Genomic DNA, 14,601 nt, shown 5'->3' on the forward strand with positions numbered 1-14,601 from the left:
TTTTTTTTTTTTTTTTTTTTTTTTTTTGTGTGTGTGTGGAAGACAACATACTTATTTCCAATTTGCAAATTTTGTAATTATAAATATTACAATTTAGTCTTTACTATTTAAAATTTTTCAATATAAATTTTATAATTTTAAAAGTGTCGTTTTTTTGATATTACATCTCAAATTAAAACTATAGAAGAAAAATAAAAATAAAATAACCATTTGTTTCCTATTTGAGTTTCTACTTATGTTTTATAATGGTACCATTAGAAATGAGAAAATTTTGGATTGAAATCATTGGTGAATTACTATATTTTCAAGGGGCTCGAGCCTCTCTCTTTTTCTTGTGACATTTTCTTCGAACTCTTTCTTTGTGACATTTTCTTTCATGTATATAATAGTAGCAAGTCTTCGAGATAGCTTGTGGACACCTCTTATAATCAAATAACATAACCGTATAATCGTAATAATCCATTAGTTAGTTTAATCTCGTTAAAGTTCATAACCTATAATATTGTGTTCTTCTGTTTAAAAGTCTCGAGTAACCCAGACAACTTGTACACATAACACTATAGTAGTAGTATAAAAAAAACATACTCGAGGTAACTAGGTAATAATCTAGGACTTTAGTGAATCTTCTAAAACCCATGTGGGAGATTGATTTAGTCATTGGAAAAATCTATAGAAATTGGACTAAATAGTCACATGTTCAAGATTACCAAGAACAAATTCTAATGAATTATGGGTTTCGCCCATATAGTTCATGTGTGGGTTGGATATCCATCTTGGCTGAGCCAAACCCAAGGTGACTAATCTTCAAAGTTCAAACCCAAACCTTGTTATAACACCTTAAATATCCAACAATGCCTCCATATGGCCAAATCTATGCGAAGAACAAGCATAGATCTCCTTGTTGCAGCGCCAATACAATGAACAAAACTAACCTAAAAAAAGACCCACAAGAACAGCATAGATCTCCTTGTTGCAGCACCAATATAATAAACAAAACTAACCTAGAAAAAGACCCACAAGAACGCCAGGATCTTGAGTAGTAGTTTAAACTAAGACAGTATACATCGACTAAGATATATGTCCTGCAAGCCTCAGTCACAATCAATCAGAGCTCCTATGGAGGGCTTTGCAAATAACACAATAGAAAATTCCCCACATTCCCAAAAGAAACCTCTATCTAATCTATGAACTACACTAACCCCTAGTTCCCAAAGCTTCCTCTAACAGAACCTTAATAACTACTTTACCAAGTCTCTTCCCATGTGTTGTTCTTAGATCAGGCTAGAACCCAACGTAGATATATGATTATGAGAGGAGAAGATGTATGAAAACATATAGAACATAATGTATATAACATCCTATCTATACCAACAAAAGTATAATGCTTAAGAAGCATCAGCAGGCTGACTCTGAAATTGTTCTAAATAGGATGACCTCTTCAAAACTTCAATTGGGATGAGCAAAAGGTATGTAAATAGACCCAATTGCTGGTTTGTGAGGACAGTCTTCGACCTGTAAAGTAGCTCTTATGTCATAAGAGATGCAGGGTAGGAATGAGGGGTGTTCTGTGTCTAACATGAACAACTAACGATTGGAAGAAAAAACTGACGATTCAAAAATGCCTTTTGGCTGCAATTATCTCAGGAATCAGAAAACTCAAGTCTCAATGTCAAATTATCATATACTACAATCATAAACAGATCCAAAATTTCATGTCTCCGAAGGTAATTAGAACGTAAATCCCAAAAATAACCGTTACCAACAAGCGACTCTCTGCCATAGATGCCTAAAAATCTCAGATCAACGATATGATTTCTGAAACCTAGCACGAGCTCCACGACCACCAAACTTCTTCGGCTCACAACGTCTGGGATCGGCGACGAGCAAAGTCCGATCGTAGCGGACGAGAATGTCCTTAATCTCCTTCTTGCTCTGTTCGTCGACGTACTTCTGGTAGAAGGCGACAAGAGCCTTGGCAATGCTCTGACGGATAGCATAGATCTGCGAGGTGTGGCCTCCGCCTTTGACTCTGATTCGCATGTCGACGCCGGAGAAACGATGGCGGCCGAGGAGGAGGATGGGTTCGTAAGCCTTGAAGCGCAAGATCTCTGGCTCGACAAGCTCAATTGGGCAGCCATTGATCTTGATTAATCCTCGGCCGCGCTTGCAGTACGTCACAGCGACTGCCGTCTTCTTCCGGCCGAAGCATTGCACAGACTCGATTGAAGCCGCCATTGTTAGGGTTCGAAATCAAGCAAAAGCTAAAAGAGTTAATTGTTGCGGTATTTATACAATTTATTTGAAGGGTTGTACGATTGTCGAAAATGCCCTCAATTTGTTGCTAAAATTACAAGTGAGCGGGTCTGACAACGGTTCAAGTCTACCACTATCAAATATTGTTTCTTTTGGCCCATTACGTATAGCCGTCGTTCAAGTCCACCACTATCAAATATTATTTGATATAATTTAGCCCGTTACGTATAGTCGTCAGCTCACAAGTTTAATCACGTCTTGATGAAGAATGTTCGTATGACCCATTACGTATAGCCGTCAGCTCACAAGTTTAATCACGCCCTTATGAAGAATGTTCACATGACCCATTACGTATAGTCATCCGCCTTGCAAGTTTAATCAAGCCCTTATAAAGAATGTTTCATATGCTCTCCAACGGATGAACTTATGATTAGAACTTATAGTTCGAATTTTTGCTATGTAATTCTCTCTTACTCCCACCTCCCTTTCATTTATCTCTTGTCTCTCGTCCATTATCTTCCTCTTAACCTTTTTATCCTCTCCTCCGAATCGAACCATAGTCTAGCTCACTTTTAACCTCCTTTACAAGTCGAAGAATTATGCAGAGGACACCGAAGGCTTTCCAAAAACATTCTTAGATGGGAAAGTCTAGACTAAAGTCGACAACTTGAGAACCAACAAATGGAAGTTCTCGACAAACGGAATTGTTATAAGGGAACGAGGTTTTCTTCAACCTACATCATCAGTGAATGAAGGTTGTACAAGAGCTATTTCCATTAAAAAAAAACACAAACCCAAACAGCCAATAGAACATGAATTTATTTCCACTAATCAACTTCAGAGGAGACAGCACCAATGTAAATGAAGTTCTTCTCAGGTAACTTTCTTTTCAAAAAGACATAAACTCTACTAAACATTTACAAGGAGAATGCTTGTAAAGAGAAGGAAGGGATGCTGCACCATTTATGAAGTAGCAGTGTCAACAGGTGTGTCGGAATGAGCTCCCCATTCACTCCAAGATCCATCATAAACTGCAACATCCTGTTTCCCAAGCCGATGGAGGCCCTGAAATTCACAAATTTTCACTACTTTCAGCCTCTTAAATCCTTCAAACATTTAGATTGTGAGTACCAAGGGACTTACCAATGCAAGAATGCAGGCAGTAACACCAGTGCCACAAGAAGTTACAACAGGGCTATCCAAAGAGATGCCTGCACAAACATGGATCCACTTATGTTAAACAGTTTTGGGACCCCGATACCCTTGAAGAATGCCTTTTCATTCATCGTTTCTTACCTTCTTGTTCGAATCGTTTCTTGAGCTGATCTGCGGGTAAAAGTGACTGCGAACTATCCAGCATCTGAAAATGTCAATTGGTTTGGTGGCATTACATTTTTGTCTTTGCTAGTACCCGCTGTACCCTTAAATAAATGATAATCACACGAACGGTCCTAATGGTAGTACACGCTATACCCTTAAAAACACGTCTATTCCTTTCCAGCTAGATACTTCACAGAATCACATTTCGTCAGTCATAAGAAATAGAAGCTTATGAATATACGATCTCAAAAAAATCAGAATTCGAACAGACCAATGACGGGTAGTGTGCCACTAATACTATCTAACACTTGGACCAGATTGAAATTTTCAATATGAACAACCAAATCTGAACTCCAGGAAAAAAGAGTCGGTTCGACGTGAAAAGTGTTTCAAATTCTAACTATGAACGACAAACATAATGAACTAATATTGATACAAACCTGGGCAAAAGGAATACACTTGCTGCCAGGAACATGGCCACTTCTGATTCCTTTCCGAGGTTCTGGGACAGTCCCATCAAATCTGCAAAAAAATGAAAACAACCTAAGAAATATTCCTAATTCAAAAGCAAATATTTTATCAAATCTACAGTACCTGGCCTTTGAACGAGCATCTATGTGTTGGTGAGTTCTTCCTGCAATATTCTCTTGAATCTGGAACACGTAATCGAGAAAATAACATATAAAGGCTCATTCCCATCTAAAATGCCTCTACAACACAGTTATATTGATTATTTGCACGCACTGGCACTACATTCGACTATTTATATGCATACTAGCACTCAAAGATCCTTAAAAACTTGCCCAGCTGGAAGTCGAACGCTATGATAATTTTAAAATCGAGTACATTTCGAGGGCCAAACAGATACCAATAATCACTTTGTCAAAAGAGTCTTAATATATGCCCCTAACATTCACTATGAACGACGAGTTCATATATCTAATCGAATTTCAATGATTAAGAATCCTTAAACACTAATACACTAACAGCTTTGTAATGAATACCCTGACCTTCTCGAGGTCCCAGACCAGATGTGGCTGAAACTTGGTCTCAAATGTAATTGGCCCGACCTGAGAAAACAAACCGAGCACCGTGAAACCTATGCACAATGATGTTACAAGTGGAAAAATAACAATACCAGAAAAAATTGAAAACGAGAATAAAATGTACGCCATTTTGGCTAGTAACTCAAAGATTCAGAGAGATATAATATTGGACAAAACATATGAAATTATGAACTTACAGCTAGCCCCTGATAAATTCTCTCTATTGCCTCACTTGCAGCAGTAGCTTTCAAAATAGCATCACCAGATGCACTGGATTCAACATCATATCCTAACGTACGCCATTTCGGCAATCCTCCATCTAGCACCCAAATTCTATCGTGCCCAAATACTCTGAACATCCTATTTTCAATTACCAAAATTTATTTCTTCACTTCACATACAATATCATAAACGTAATATCATAAACAGTCCACCGCTAGCAGATATTGTCCTCTTTGGGCTTCCCCTTAAGGTTTTAAAACGCGTTTACTAGGGAGAGGTTTCCACATCCTTATAAGGAATGCTTCGTTCCCCTATCCAGCCAATGTGAGATCTCACAATCCACCCCCTTCAGGGGCCCAGCGTTCTCGCTGGCACACCGCACGGTGGGCCTAGGCCGTTACACATAATCTCTTCAAAGTTAATCGTTTATTTCTGCATCTTACCACCAAACACGAGCCGCACTAAAAAGTCCTTTGCCATCATAAACAACCACACCATCTTTGTTGTCAATGCCAAGAGCAGAGACCACAGCAGCAAAAGCTTCCTCTGATGGCAACATATGTGGCAACTGAAACAAGTAGACGAAATATAACGACGATATATTGAAGGGAAAAAAACGAAAGGAGACCGTTTCACCTTCGAAGTTCGATCAGATACTCCATCTACATCGAAGAAAAGCGCACCAGGGATATGAGCCACCTGTAACAATCATAACCACACAAATTACTGAAACTTCACCACATAATATAAAATGTAATTCACAAAACATTAACCAAATTAACTACCTGGTATTCCTGAATAGGGTTCCTCTGTTCATCTGGCATGTACCAAGATGCATCTAAAACCTGAAAATCGAGCAGTTTAAAAGGTAGAACAGTTTCAGAAATACAAAACACAAAGCTACCAGACTTGCAACTCACAATTTGTCTAATCAAGATCAAGATCATATTAATAAGCAATGAACAAGAACATTCTTAGAAAGACATAAACAAACAAACCCAATTCCGAAAACTTCCAAGTATTGGGAACAGACGATATTGCAGGTTTTAAGCGCATATAAACAACGAAAACGGCAAATAGTCGAGATAAACTACTAAAGTAAGCATAGCTCAACAATAATTAACATGTAGTTCTTCCCTCGAGGTTCGAAGTTCAAATTCCCGTACCCATATTTCTAATAATGTCAAATACTTCAAATACTCGATTAACATACATATTAAACTATACAAACGGAATGTGCAAAACTGGAAAAAAAATCAAGGAAAGATAAGAACTAAATCAAAACTAGTGCTCCACAATTAGCATAATTGAAGTTAAAACCAACACGAGCGGACCTTCAAGTCAGGCTGTTTGAGATTAGAATGGAGCCAATCGGGGGAAACAACAGGATCATCAGTGGTGAAGGATTTCGATGAAAACTGAGCTCTATGCGTGGATACAGAGGAAGCCATGAAAGAAGAGAATCGCCGAGTCGGATTATATGCTACATTGGTTGAGTTAGCTTGAAACTGAAACAATTTCTTCTACAGTACAAGAACAATAACAATAATAATAAGAGCAAATTCAAAACCCCAAATAGAAAAAATTCAAAATAAACAAACAACTCGACTTACACTGAAAACGGAAGTAAAAATCTGGGTGTTTCCAGACGGAGAGGAGAAAGAATGAACGAATCGATTAACCAAAAGGGTTTTACTCAAAAGGGTCGAAGCCATCTACACGAAGAACATAAGAGAATCCCGTAGTTTTGAGAAAAAATTGACAGAATTGAAGATGAAGAATCAAGGGTTTATGATAATAAGTCAAAAGGGAGAAAATAACAAACTTCAATTTCGAGGTTGATTGTGAAAAATAGCGGCAAACCAGAGAAACCCTGTAAGAATTTGTCAATCACCGCTACGTTCCGGAGATTGTTTTTAGAATTGCCCCTAAAAACGACGCTTCAACGATGCAAGAGTGATATTTATGCTCTGTTCATCTGTTCATAAACCAATTAGGAATAAATCAAGATAAAAAAAAATTAGTTTTAGAAGATTATAATCGAGATTATATTGTGACATGATGTTCTTGAACAAAATCTTGGATGAATTTGCATTATTTGCTTCATATTAAAATTATATCTATATATTTTTTTTGTATTGTTATATTAATATTTATAGTATTTTAAATTATAAAAATTTTGAATTATATTTGCAAATTGTAGGGGTGTACATTCAACCCGACAACCCGGACCAACCCAACCCGAATGGGTTGGGTTGGATTAGTATTTCGGGTAGGGTTGGGTTCATTTTTCTGAATCCGAACTGAATCGGTTCGGTTTCGAATTCATGATAAAACCCTCGAGTTGACTCAAGCCAAATAAAAATATATAAAATATATTAAAAATCTTTCAGTATTAATAGGTTTGTCTGAGTGGTACTGAGTCCAGTCTACATCTTATACTATTTTTAATTTAAAACATATTCTATTTATCAAATACTATTAATTTACATTTAAGTTATTTGATCAATGTTTTAAAATTATATATATATAATTTTGAAACATATTCTATTTACATACTTCAATTAAAATATTTTTATATATTTTTTATTTGTGTTATATATAATACCTTAAAATTAATATCTATTCTTATTTTATTTTATTTTTTTTTGTTCCTTTAACCAATTCTCAAGAAATGTCTGTATTTAGTTATTTTTAATATGTTACCATTTTCGCTCGTGTTTTTTTATTGATTTTTTGTTTTCAATAATTATAGATTGGTTTGCGTTTGTTTGTGAAATTTTAATATATTTTATCTAACATTGTATTCGAATAATTGACAACCACAACCCAACCCAACCCGAAAATAGAGAGTTGGTTTGGATTGGGTTGTGAAAAGTTTCAAGTTGGGTTGGGTTACCAATCCAACCAACCTGAATTTTTGGGTTGGGTCAAAAAAATCCTCCAACCCGGATCATGTACACCCCTAACAAATTGTACATCATTATATTTCTAACCAAATTTATATATTTTAAATTCGTATATTTCAATTTTTTGGTATATTCTAACAATAATTATAGATTTTGAACTATATTTTTAGCAATTTTTTATATACAAAAATATGTATTGAAATTTTGTTAAAAATTTTGGTATATTAAAATGTAGTTGGAAAAAAAGATCGATTTATTGATTCAATCCTAAAATGAGCTGCAACATTTCAGACCGCATATCGGACTCAACATGTTTACAATTCACACTTTGGACCACGTTAAACGACCCACAAATTTCATCTTCGTTTTGAAACTGATCAAAGTTGAAATAGCGCTCGTAAATCACTCTAGCAATCTCCATCACGTACAATCCACAATCATATCCGTTCCTTTGTCGAGGCGCTCAGCATTCTATGAACTCAGCTGAATCATAACTGATATAACTATTAACAGATTCGTAAATGGCAAACGCAGATTCGTTATTCATCATGTGAAGGCTATCGTAATGCATGAATAAATTTCGCTTTCTGCAGTACACAAGCAAGCTCCAATGAGATCCGCCAGAAGAGGAGAAATTGGAGTTGTCGTTGACGGTGAAGAAGATGAGTTTCTTCTCATGAAAGTTCAAAGATTCCACCGTGGCTATGAATGTATCACAGTCAGGAGCGTTGCCCAGCAAAAAAGAGATACTCGTCGGTACTAACAGTATATCGTCAGATTGATATGACTCGAACATGTAGGCAAAATAGAAATCGATGATGGCATTGTTCAAATAGTTACAATCTTCTAAACTGCTTATTGGGCTCGAGCTATTTCAAATAATATCGGAGACAAACAACTAGCAGTGTATGAGCAAGTTGCTGGCTTTCAAAACGGGTGGATTGTGAGATTCCATGTCTGTTACGAGAAATAATGAGACGGGACCTAAGTGGTTAAAAATCAATATGGAAATGAAAACGTACCAAACCCACATTGATTTTTTCCCGTCTTCATCATGATTTTATAATATAAAGTTAACCCCAACTCCCCCATTTATAAAAGCCTCCCCTTCTCATCCATTTCCCACACCATTACCACCTCAATTCGAGCCCTTTGGCTTAGAAATTAGGACCAATGGCTCAGGGAAGAGGCAGTGCAGTGATGGGTGCAGTGATGGTGTGCTTGTTGGTGCTCCAATTCTCAGCGATGGCTCGTGCAGCTGTTTACACTGTCGGCGGTGCTCAAGGCTGGACCTTTAATGTCGCGTCCTGGCCCAAGGGGAAGCGCTTTCGTGCAGGGGATACCCTTGGTAAGCCTGCTTAACTTAGTTTAGCTTAGCTCCCAAATAATTGACACGTACTCGTTCTCTAAAGTTATGTGTTAGTGCAGTGTTCAATTACAGCCCTGCTGCACACAATGTGGTGGCTGTGAGCAGAGCTGGGTACAGTGGGTGCGTGGCTCCAAGGGGCTCCAAAGTTTTTGGAACAGGAAAGGACCAGATCAAGCTGGTGAAGGGACAAAACTACTTCATTTGCAGTCTCCCAGGCCACTGCCAAAGTGGAATGAAGATCGCCATTAATGCTGCTTGAATAATCGTTTAAACAATACGAGTGCTTGTTTTCTACTTGAGTCGTGTCGAATAAATTTACTTAATGGTTCGATCTTTGATCCCTCACCTTGTAACGGCTCAACTCCACCGTTAATGAAATTAAATATTACATCTAATCGGTTCGATCTTTGTTCTCTCATCCTGTAACAGCCTAAATCCACATCTAACAGACATATTGTCCTGTTTGAGCTTCTTCTTTCGAGTTTTTCTCATAGTTTTCAAAACGTGTATGTTAGGGAGAGGTTTCTACACCCTTATAAAGAATGTTTCGTTCTCCTCCCCAATGTCCTGTAGATTCGTTACTATTTCCAATCGATGTGGGATGTCACAGTCCATTACTATAACGTAACTTATGATTGAAAAAATTTATTGCTCGAGGTCACTGCAATGTATTTGCCTTGAAGACTCGAGTTAACGAAAGAGTGAAAACCGAACAAACCCACATTAAAAAATCGATCTCGATCATAATTACAACGCGTAATTTTATAACAAAAGAAAGTTTGTGGCATTAATGGTCCATTACATCATCACCCCAACTCCCCACTTGTAAAAGGGTCATCACCCATATCATTACAAATTACTCCACACTCAGCCCCTTTTCTCTCTTTTTAATCTTCTTTTTGTAAAGAAACGACTCAACCATCGTTCATCATCCAACACATCAAAAAGAGCGTGCATCATTCAAAAGCTAAGAACTAAGCAAGATTACATGTAACGATGTTGTCAATGGTATCAAAGACACACTTAACGAGAGCCGGGTCATAACCTCAAAAAGACCAATAAATAGTTTTTTACCACGTTGTGTCCTCGCTCGTAAGAAAAAATCTTAGACGGACTTCAAGCCAAATACGGTTACCTTCAGAGTCCTTATGCTTGAACCATAACAAAGAAACATGAACGACTTATGACTCATACGTTTCGATGTGATATTCGTTCATTCATACATAACCCTTTTTGACTCAGATGTCAATGACTTATGATACTCGTCAGAATAAAAAAGGCTAAATCTAATCTCGGGTTTCTTCGACGTTCAACAATAAGGAGATTGTGGGTTTGGCAGATTTTGGTGGTTAGTTATTGAAAAAATTGTATATATGAATGGTGGGTTGTTGAGTCAATTTCATTTTAGAACATTCATGTAACCAAATTCAAATCAAATGGATCATATTGTCAAAATCACCAACTCTTAATTTGTTAATTATGAGTAAAAAACAACAACAAAAAGTGTGAAAGGAATGTCATTTGAGTGTAAATTTACCAAATTTGAAGCCTTTTTTGTCCCAACATTGTTCAAACTATTGAGCTATAAAAAGACAACCTTATTATTCTCAAACTCATCGAACTCATCGAACTCATCAAGCTCTTTGTGTCTGTGTTGAGAGATTAATGGGTGAAAGAATGAGAGGGGCTGCAGCTATGGGCACAGTGATGTTGTGCTTGGTGTTGTTGTTGCAGCAACCGGAGGTGGGCAGCGCCGCCATTCACACGGTCGGAGATGACCTTGGATGGACCTTTAATGTCTCCTCTTGGCCTATTGGAAAGACCTTCCAAGCTGGCGATGTTCTTGGTATTACTCTTGTTCTTCATGAATTTTTTGAATCTTGCATGGTTTTGGATGATATCCGCGACCTGGGGGTGAGGAGATTCACGGGGATAGAGTTCCCACGTGAATTTTGTTCCTCCCCCTACCCTGTTCGAGGCGGGTTCTCATAAAATTAGGTTAAATGAACATCTTTAATAACAAACACTATATTAGTAGTTGAGGATTAATGAGAGTGAGTCCCACGTTGGTTAATTTAGTGGAAGATCATGGGTTTATAAGTGAGGAATACTATCTCCATTGGTATGAGGCCTTTTGGGGAAGTCCAAAGCAAAGTCACGAGAGCTTATGCTCAAAGTGGACAATATCGTACTATTATGGAGAGTCGTGATTCTTAACAAGTAACAGTAGGTGAAAGATTTGAACGTCTGACTTCTTAGTTTATGATATATGTGTTAACAATGTCGAGAATATTATTAACCTATTATGTCGCATGTTTAATGCAGCATTCAACTACACACCATCGGTGCACAATGTGGTGGTGGTGGACAAAGTGGGCTACAATTGGTGCTTGGTTAACCCCATAGGAGCCACAGTTCATCGTTCAGGAAAGGATGAAATCAAGCTTTTGAAGGGCATGAACTACTTGATCTGCAGCTTCCCAGGGCACTGCCAAATGGGCATGAAGCTTTCCATTTCAGCTGATTGATCATTCAAAAGGGTTTAATCTCAAACATCATCAATCAATAATAAGTACACTCTCTTCATGTCTTTTTGTTTCATGTCTTGTCCAATTTTATGTCTTTTTGTTCACAACTATATGTTCTTATACGCGTGTGTGACGGAGTTATGAAATAAATTTGACCCGGTTACGATACCCTTTTGGTCGTTGAATTTACATGATTAGGTTGTGATTGTTATCTCGGAAATTTTTCGTTTGGAGTTGATCTTCTAATCTTGCTCTATTTTTTGTACTTGTTTAGGAATAATTATCACGATTTTTATGCAATATAGGATTACTTAATAAACAATGATACAAAATATCTCGAGCAACCGGAACCATCCAACTTAGCCCTTGAGATGTTCTAGTAGCAAAGCTATTAACTTTTTTTTTGTTGACGACTCGAGAAAACAACACGTTAATCAAATAAAAATATTCAGAATGATCTAAAATATTAACCCATCAAGTGAAATCGAGTCGCACCAATTCTATCATCGAGTCGCACCAATTCTATCATTGATGTCACCCTATGTCGTCTTTAAAATCTTAGTCCAATTGGTTCGAACCTATGAATTATTATTAATTTAAAGTTTATCTTTTTAATTTTTACTTTAAACAATTAATGTAATAATTTGACAAAATGAACATATTATGTTGCTATATTGGACGGTTTTTAAGTCAACTATTTTACATATTTATTTTCTTTAAAAATAATTTTTTTTTTTTTAAAAAAAAAACAATTTTAGACATTTCCTAGGTTGACCATTAGACTAGACACAACGTGCTAAGCTGTATTAAAGTCATAGGGCCAATTCCTAAGGCAACCATTTTTGTTTGACTTTTTGAAATTTGTGATTTAATTAAATTAAATTAATTAAACTTCTCAAAACAAAAATTTTAAATTTTGGATAGAAATTTCAAAAAATTCAACTAGTTAAAAAAAAAAAAAAAAACACGAGTAGAAAAGTTATTTTTAATAATAGTTAACTAAAGAAATAAAAATAATATACAACGAAATAGCCAAAAAGAAGTTTCCCGCTCTTCTTTGAGCCAGCTTAGGGTTGAGTAGCCTCGACCCGAGCGGAAGTACTATGCCTTTCGAAACTCAATCTTTTTTCTATTTAGAAACCTTCTCGAACTATTCACTATACTATTGTCATATACTAAGAAATTAATATTTTTTTTTATATAGAAGAATTTAGGAAATTAGTAGTCTTTGATTAAACAAATTTTAAGTATGAAATTATAATTTAAAATTCCTTAATGTGTGGATCTAAAAGTAATTATTTGTTTAATAATAAGTAGGAATGTAATCAATATTCGTTCCCGTGCCTTATGCGTTTAGTGATCCTCAAAGGAAAGAACATGCCGTGCCTTATGCGTTTAGTGATCCTCAAAGGAAAGAACATGACTTGTGCATATAGTCTGGTGCTTGTCATACACGCTCTAATGCTTAAGTTAGCAAGATTCCTTTTAATGAAATGAGGACTTACCTTCTCCAAGCTAAAGAAGGGTACTGATTTCTTTTTGAAATAGGTTAAAAGGGGACTAGATTGAGTTGTAATACGATAGCACGAGCGGGGGCACGTAGGGTGTGTATCCCTCGTGAGGTTGACGAGGAGAGTTTGGGCTTCGACTCAAACTTGCCTCGTTTAAAAAAATCAACCAAAAATTAATTTTTAATACAAATCATAATAAATCCCCCCACATGGGGATGGAGTGAAAGTCCATCTGAGCTTAAAAAAAATATATAATTAAAAAAAGAAAAACATAATTTTTTCAATAATTTATAATTAAAAATAAAAGCTTTCAAAAAATTTGAGTATAAAAAGGGGCAATCTCTTCCCTTTCATCTCATCGTTTTTTCCATTCTTAAAGCTCCCTTAGCACTAAACACTCAAAAAGTTTAGAAAACAATGGCGGAGGGAAGAGGCAGTGCAATGGCTATCACTTTGTTGCTTTGCCTGTTCTTCATCCACTGTGAGATGGCTCAGGCTAAGTATTACTTTGTTGGAGGTTCCAAAGGATGGACCTTTAATGTTACTAACTGGACTAAGGGAAAGACTTTCCGTGCTGGTGACGTTCTTGGTAAGTTCATCGTTTACATACTTGTCTACGCAAAATTTACTTATGTCCCAAAAAGCACTTTCTTTCTTTGAAATCTCTTATCGGTTGGGGAGGAGAACGAAACACTTTATAAAGGTGTGGAAACCTCTCCCTAGCAAACGCATTTTAAAAAGCATTGGGAGAAGCCCGAAAGGAAAAGTCCAAAGAAGACAATATCTAAAAATCACTTGTATTGAATCCATTCTCACAAAAATGCATTGCAGTATTCAACTATCCAGCAATGGCACACAACGTGGTGGCGTTGAAGAACAGAGTGGCTTACAATTGGTGCCTAAAAACAAGAGACGCAAAGGTTTACCAAACAGGAAAAGACAGAATCAGGCTTGTCGAAGGATACAACTATTTCATCTGCAGCTACCCTGGCCACTGCAGGGCTGGCATGAAGATCGCCATTAAAGCTCGCAAGAAACTTTTATAATTAATAAGCTGATTCCTATATGAATTAGTTCTTAATTAAGGCTTTGTTTCTTTTCTAATGTTGGAAAGTGTGCTTGTGTTCTTGTTGTTCTGAGATTAGAAGATGTTTAATTATGTGTTTTGGTGACCTGCATTTTTGCGAGAAATGCGGCCACATCTATGGAAGGGGTATTGAATGTCTAAGGAGTTTTGATGAGTTGTTTGATGAGCTCTCAAAACGTGTAAGCCAGGAAGAATAATCAAGTTCTGCCTTTTTTTTTTTTTTCTCTCCCAAAATATTAAATTATAAATATGATACTGGAAGCTACATCGGGATTCAAACCCCGGTAATCCAATTAATACTTCGATTTTCAAGACCGACTCTTTCCAAACCGCTTAGACATTCATCCCCTTCAGGC

At 36.6% G+C, this 14,601-nt stretch overlaps 5 protein-coding genes across 8 annotated transcripts; 3 read left to right on the forward strand and 2 right to left on the reverse strand.

Moving 5' to 3' along the window:
• Positions 1-1,605: 1,605 nt before the first annotated feature.
• On the reverse strand, positions 1,606-2,269 carry LOC111795516 (40S ribosomal protein S16). Its single transcript, XM_023677997.1, has one exon. It carries the CDS (start codon positions 2,233-2,235, stop codon positions 1,801-1,803), a length of 435 nt encoding a protein of 144 aa, XP_023533765.1. The 5' UTR covers positions 2,236-2,269; the 3' UTR covers positions 1,606-1,800.
• A 781-nt stretch (positions 2,270-3,050) lies between these two features.
• LOC111795525 (thiosulfate/3-mercaptopyruvate sulfurtransferase 1, mitochondrial-like) lies at positions 3,051-6,835 on the reverse strand. Of its 4 annotated transcripts, none has more exons than XM_023678024.1 (13): positions 6,667-6,835; positions 6,455-6,556; positions 6,176-6,361; positions 5,627-5,686; positions 5,478-5,540; positions 5,285-5,409; positions 4,817-4,979; positions 4,584-4,643; positions 4,168-4,226; positions 4,014-4,095; positions 3,550-3,613; positions 3,397-3,464; positions 3,051-3,318 (listed from the first exon to the last, which is right to left on the reverse strand). In XM_023678024.1, the coding sequence occupies exons 2-13, from the start codon at positions 6,554-6,556 to the stop codon at positions 3,217-3,219; spliced, it is 1,134 nt and encodes a 377-aa protein (XP_023533792.1). In that variant the 5' UTR covers positions 6,667-6,835; the 3' UTR covers positions 3,051-3,216. The 4 variants fall into 4 exon arrangements, with proteins under 4 accessions (XP_023533792.1, XP_023533774.1, XP_023533783.1 ...); XM_023678006.1 differs by having other exon boundaries at positions 6,176-6,364; positions 6,667-6,834; XM_023678015.1 differs by having other exon boundaries at positions 6,176-6,364; positions 6,455-6,834.
• A 2,035-nt stretch (positions 6,836-8,870) lies between these two features.
• Positions 8,871-9,514, forward strand: LOC111809861 (basic blue protein-like). The gene is made up of 2 exons (XM_023696322.1): positions 8,871-9,098; positions 9,179-9,514. The coding sequence occupies exons 1-2, from the start codon at positions 8,924-8,926 to the stop codon at positions 9,376-9,378; spliced, it is 375 nt and encodes a 124-aa protein (XP_023552090.1). The 5' UTR covers positions 8,871-8,923; the 3' UTR covers positions 9,379-9,514.
• A 1,243-nt stretch (positions 9,515-10,757) lies between these two features.
• LOC111778949 (basic blue protein-like) lies at positions 10,758-11,815 on the forward strand. The gene is made up of 2 exons (XM_023658965.1): positions 10,758-10,965; positions 11,445-11,815. The coding sequence occupies exons 1-2, from the start codon at positions 10,785-10,787 to the stop codon at positions 11,645-11,647; spliced, it is 384 nt and encodes a 127-aa protein (XP_023514733.1). The 5' UTR covers positions 10,758-10,784; the 3' UTR covers positions 11,648-11,815.
• A 1,700-nt stretch (positions 11,816-13,515) lies between these two features.
• On the forward strand, positions 13,516-14,441 carry LOC111780077 (basic blue protein-like). Its single transcript, XM_023660358.1, has 2 exons — positions 13,516-13,747; positions 13,990-14,441. The coding sequence occupies exons 1-2, from the start codon at positions 13,576-13,578 to the stop codon at positions 14,202-14,204; spliced, it is 387 nt and encodes a 128-aa protein (XP_023516126.1). The 5' UTR covers positions 13,516-13,575; the 3' UTR covers positions 14,205-14,441.
• Positions 14,442-14,601: the final 160 nt, after the last annotated feature.

Source organism: Cucurbita pepo, chromosome LG01 (genome assembly GCF_002806865.2).
Source record: "Cucurbita pepo subsp. pepo cultivar mu-cu-16 chromosome LG01, ASM280686v2, whole genome shotgun sequence".
NCBI classification, from domain to species: domain Eukaryota; kingdom Viridiplantae; phylum Streptophyta; class Magnoliopsida; order Cucurbitales; family Cucurbitaceae; genus Cucurbita; species Cucurbita pepo.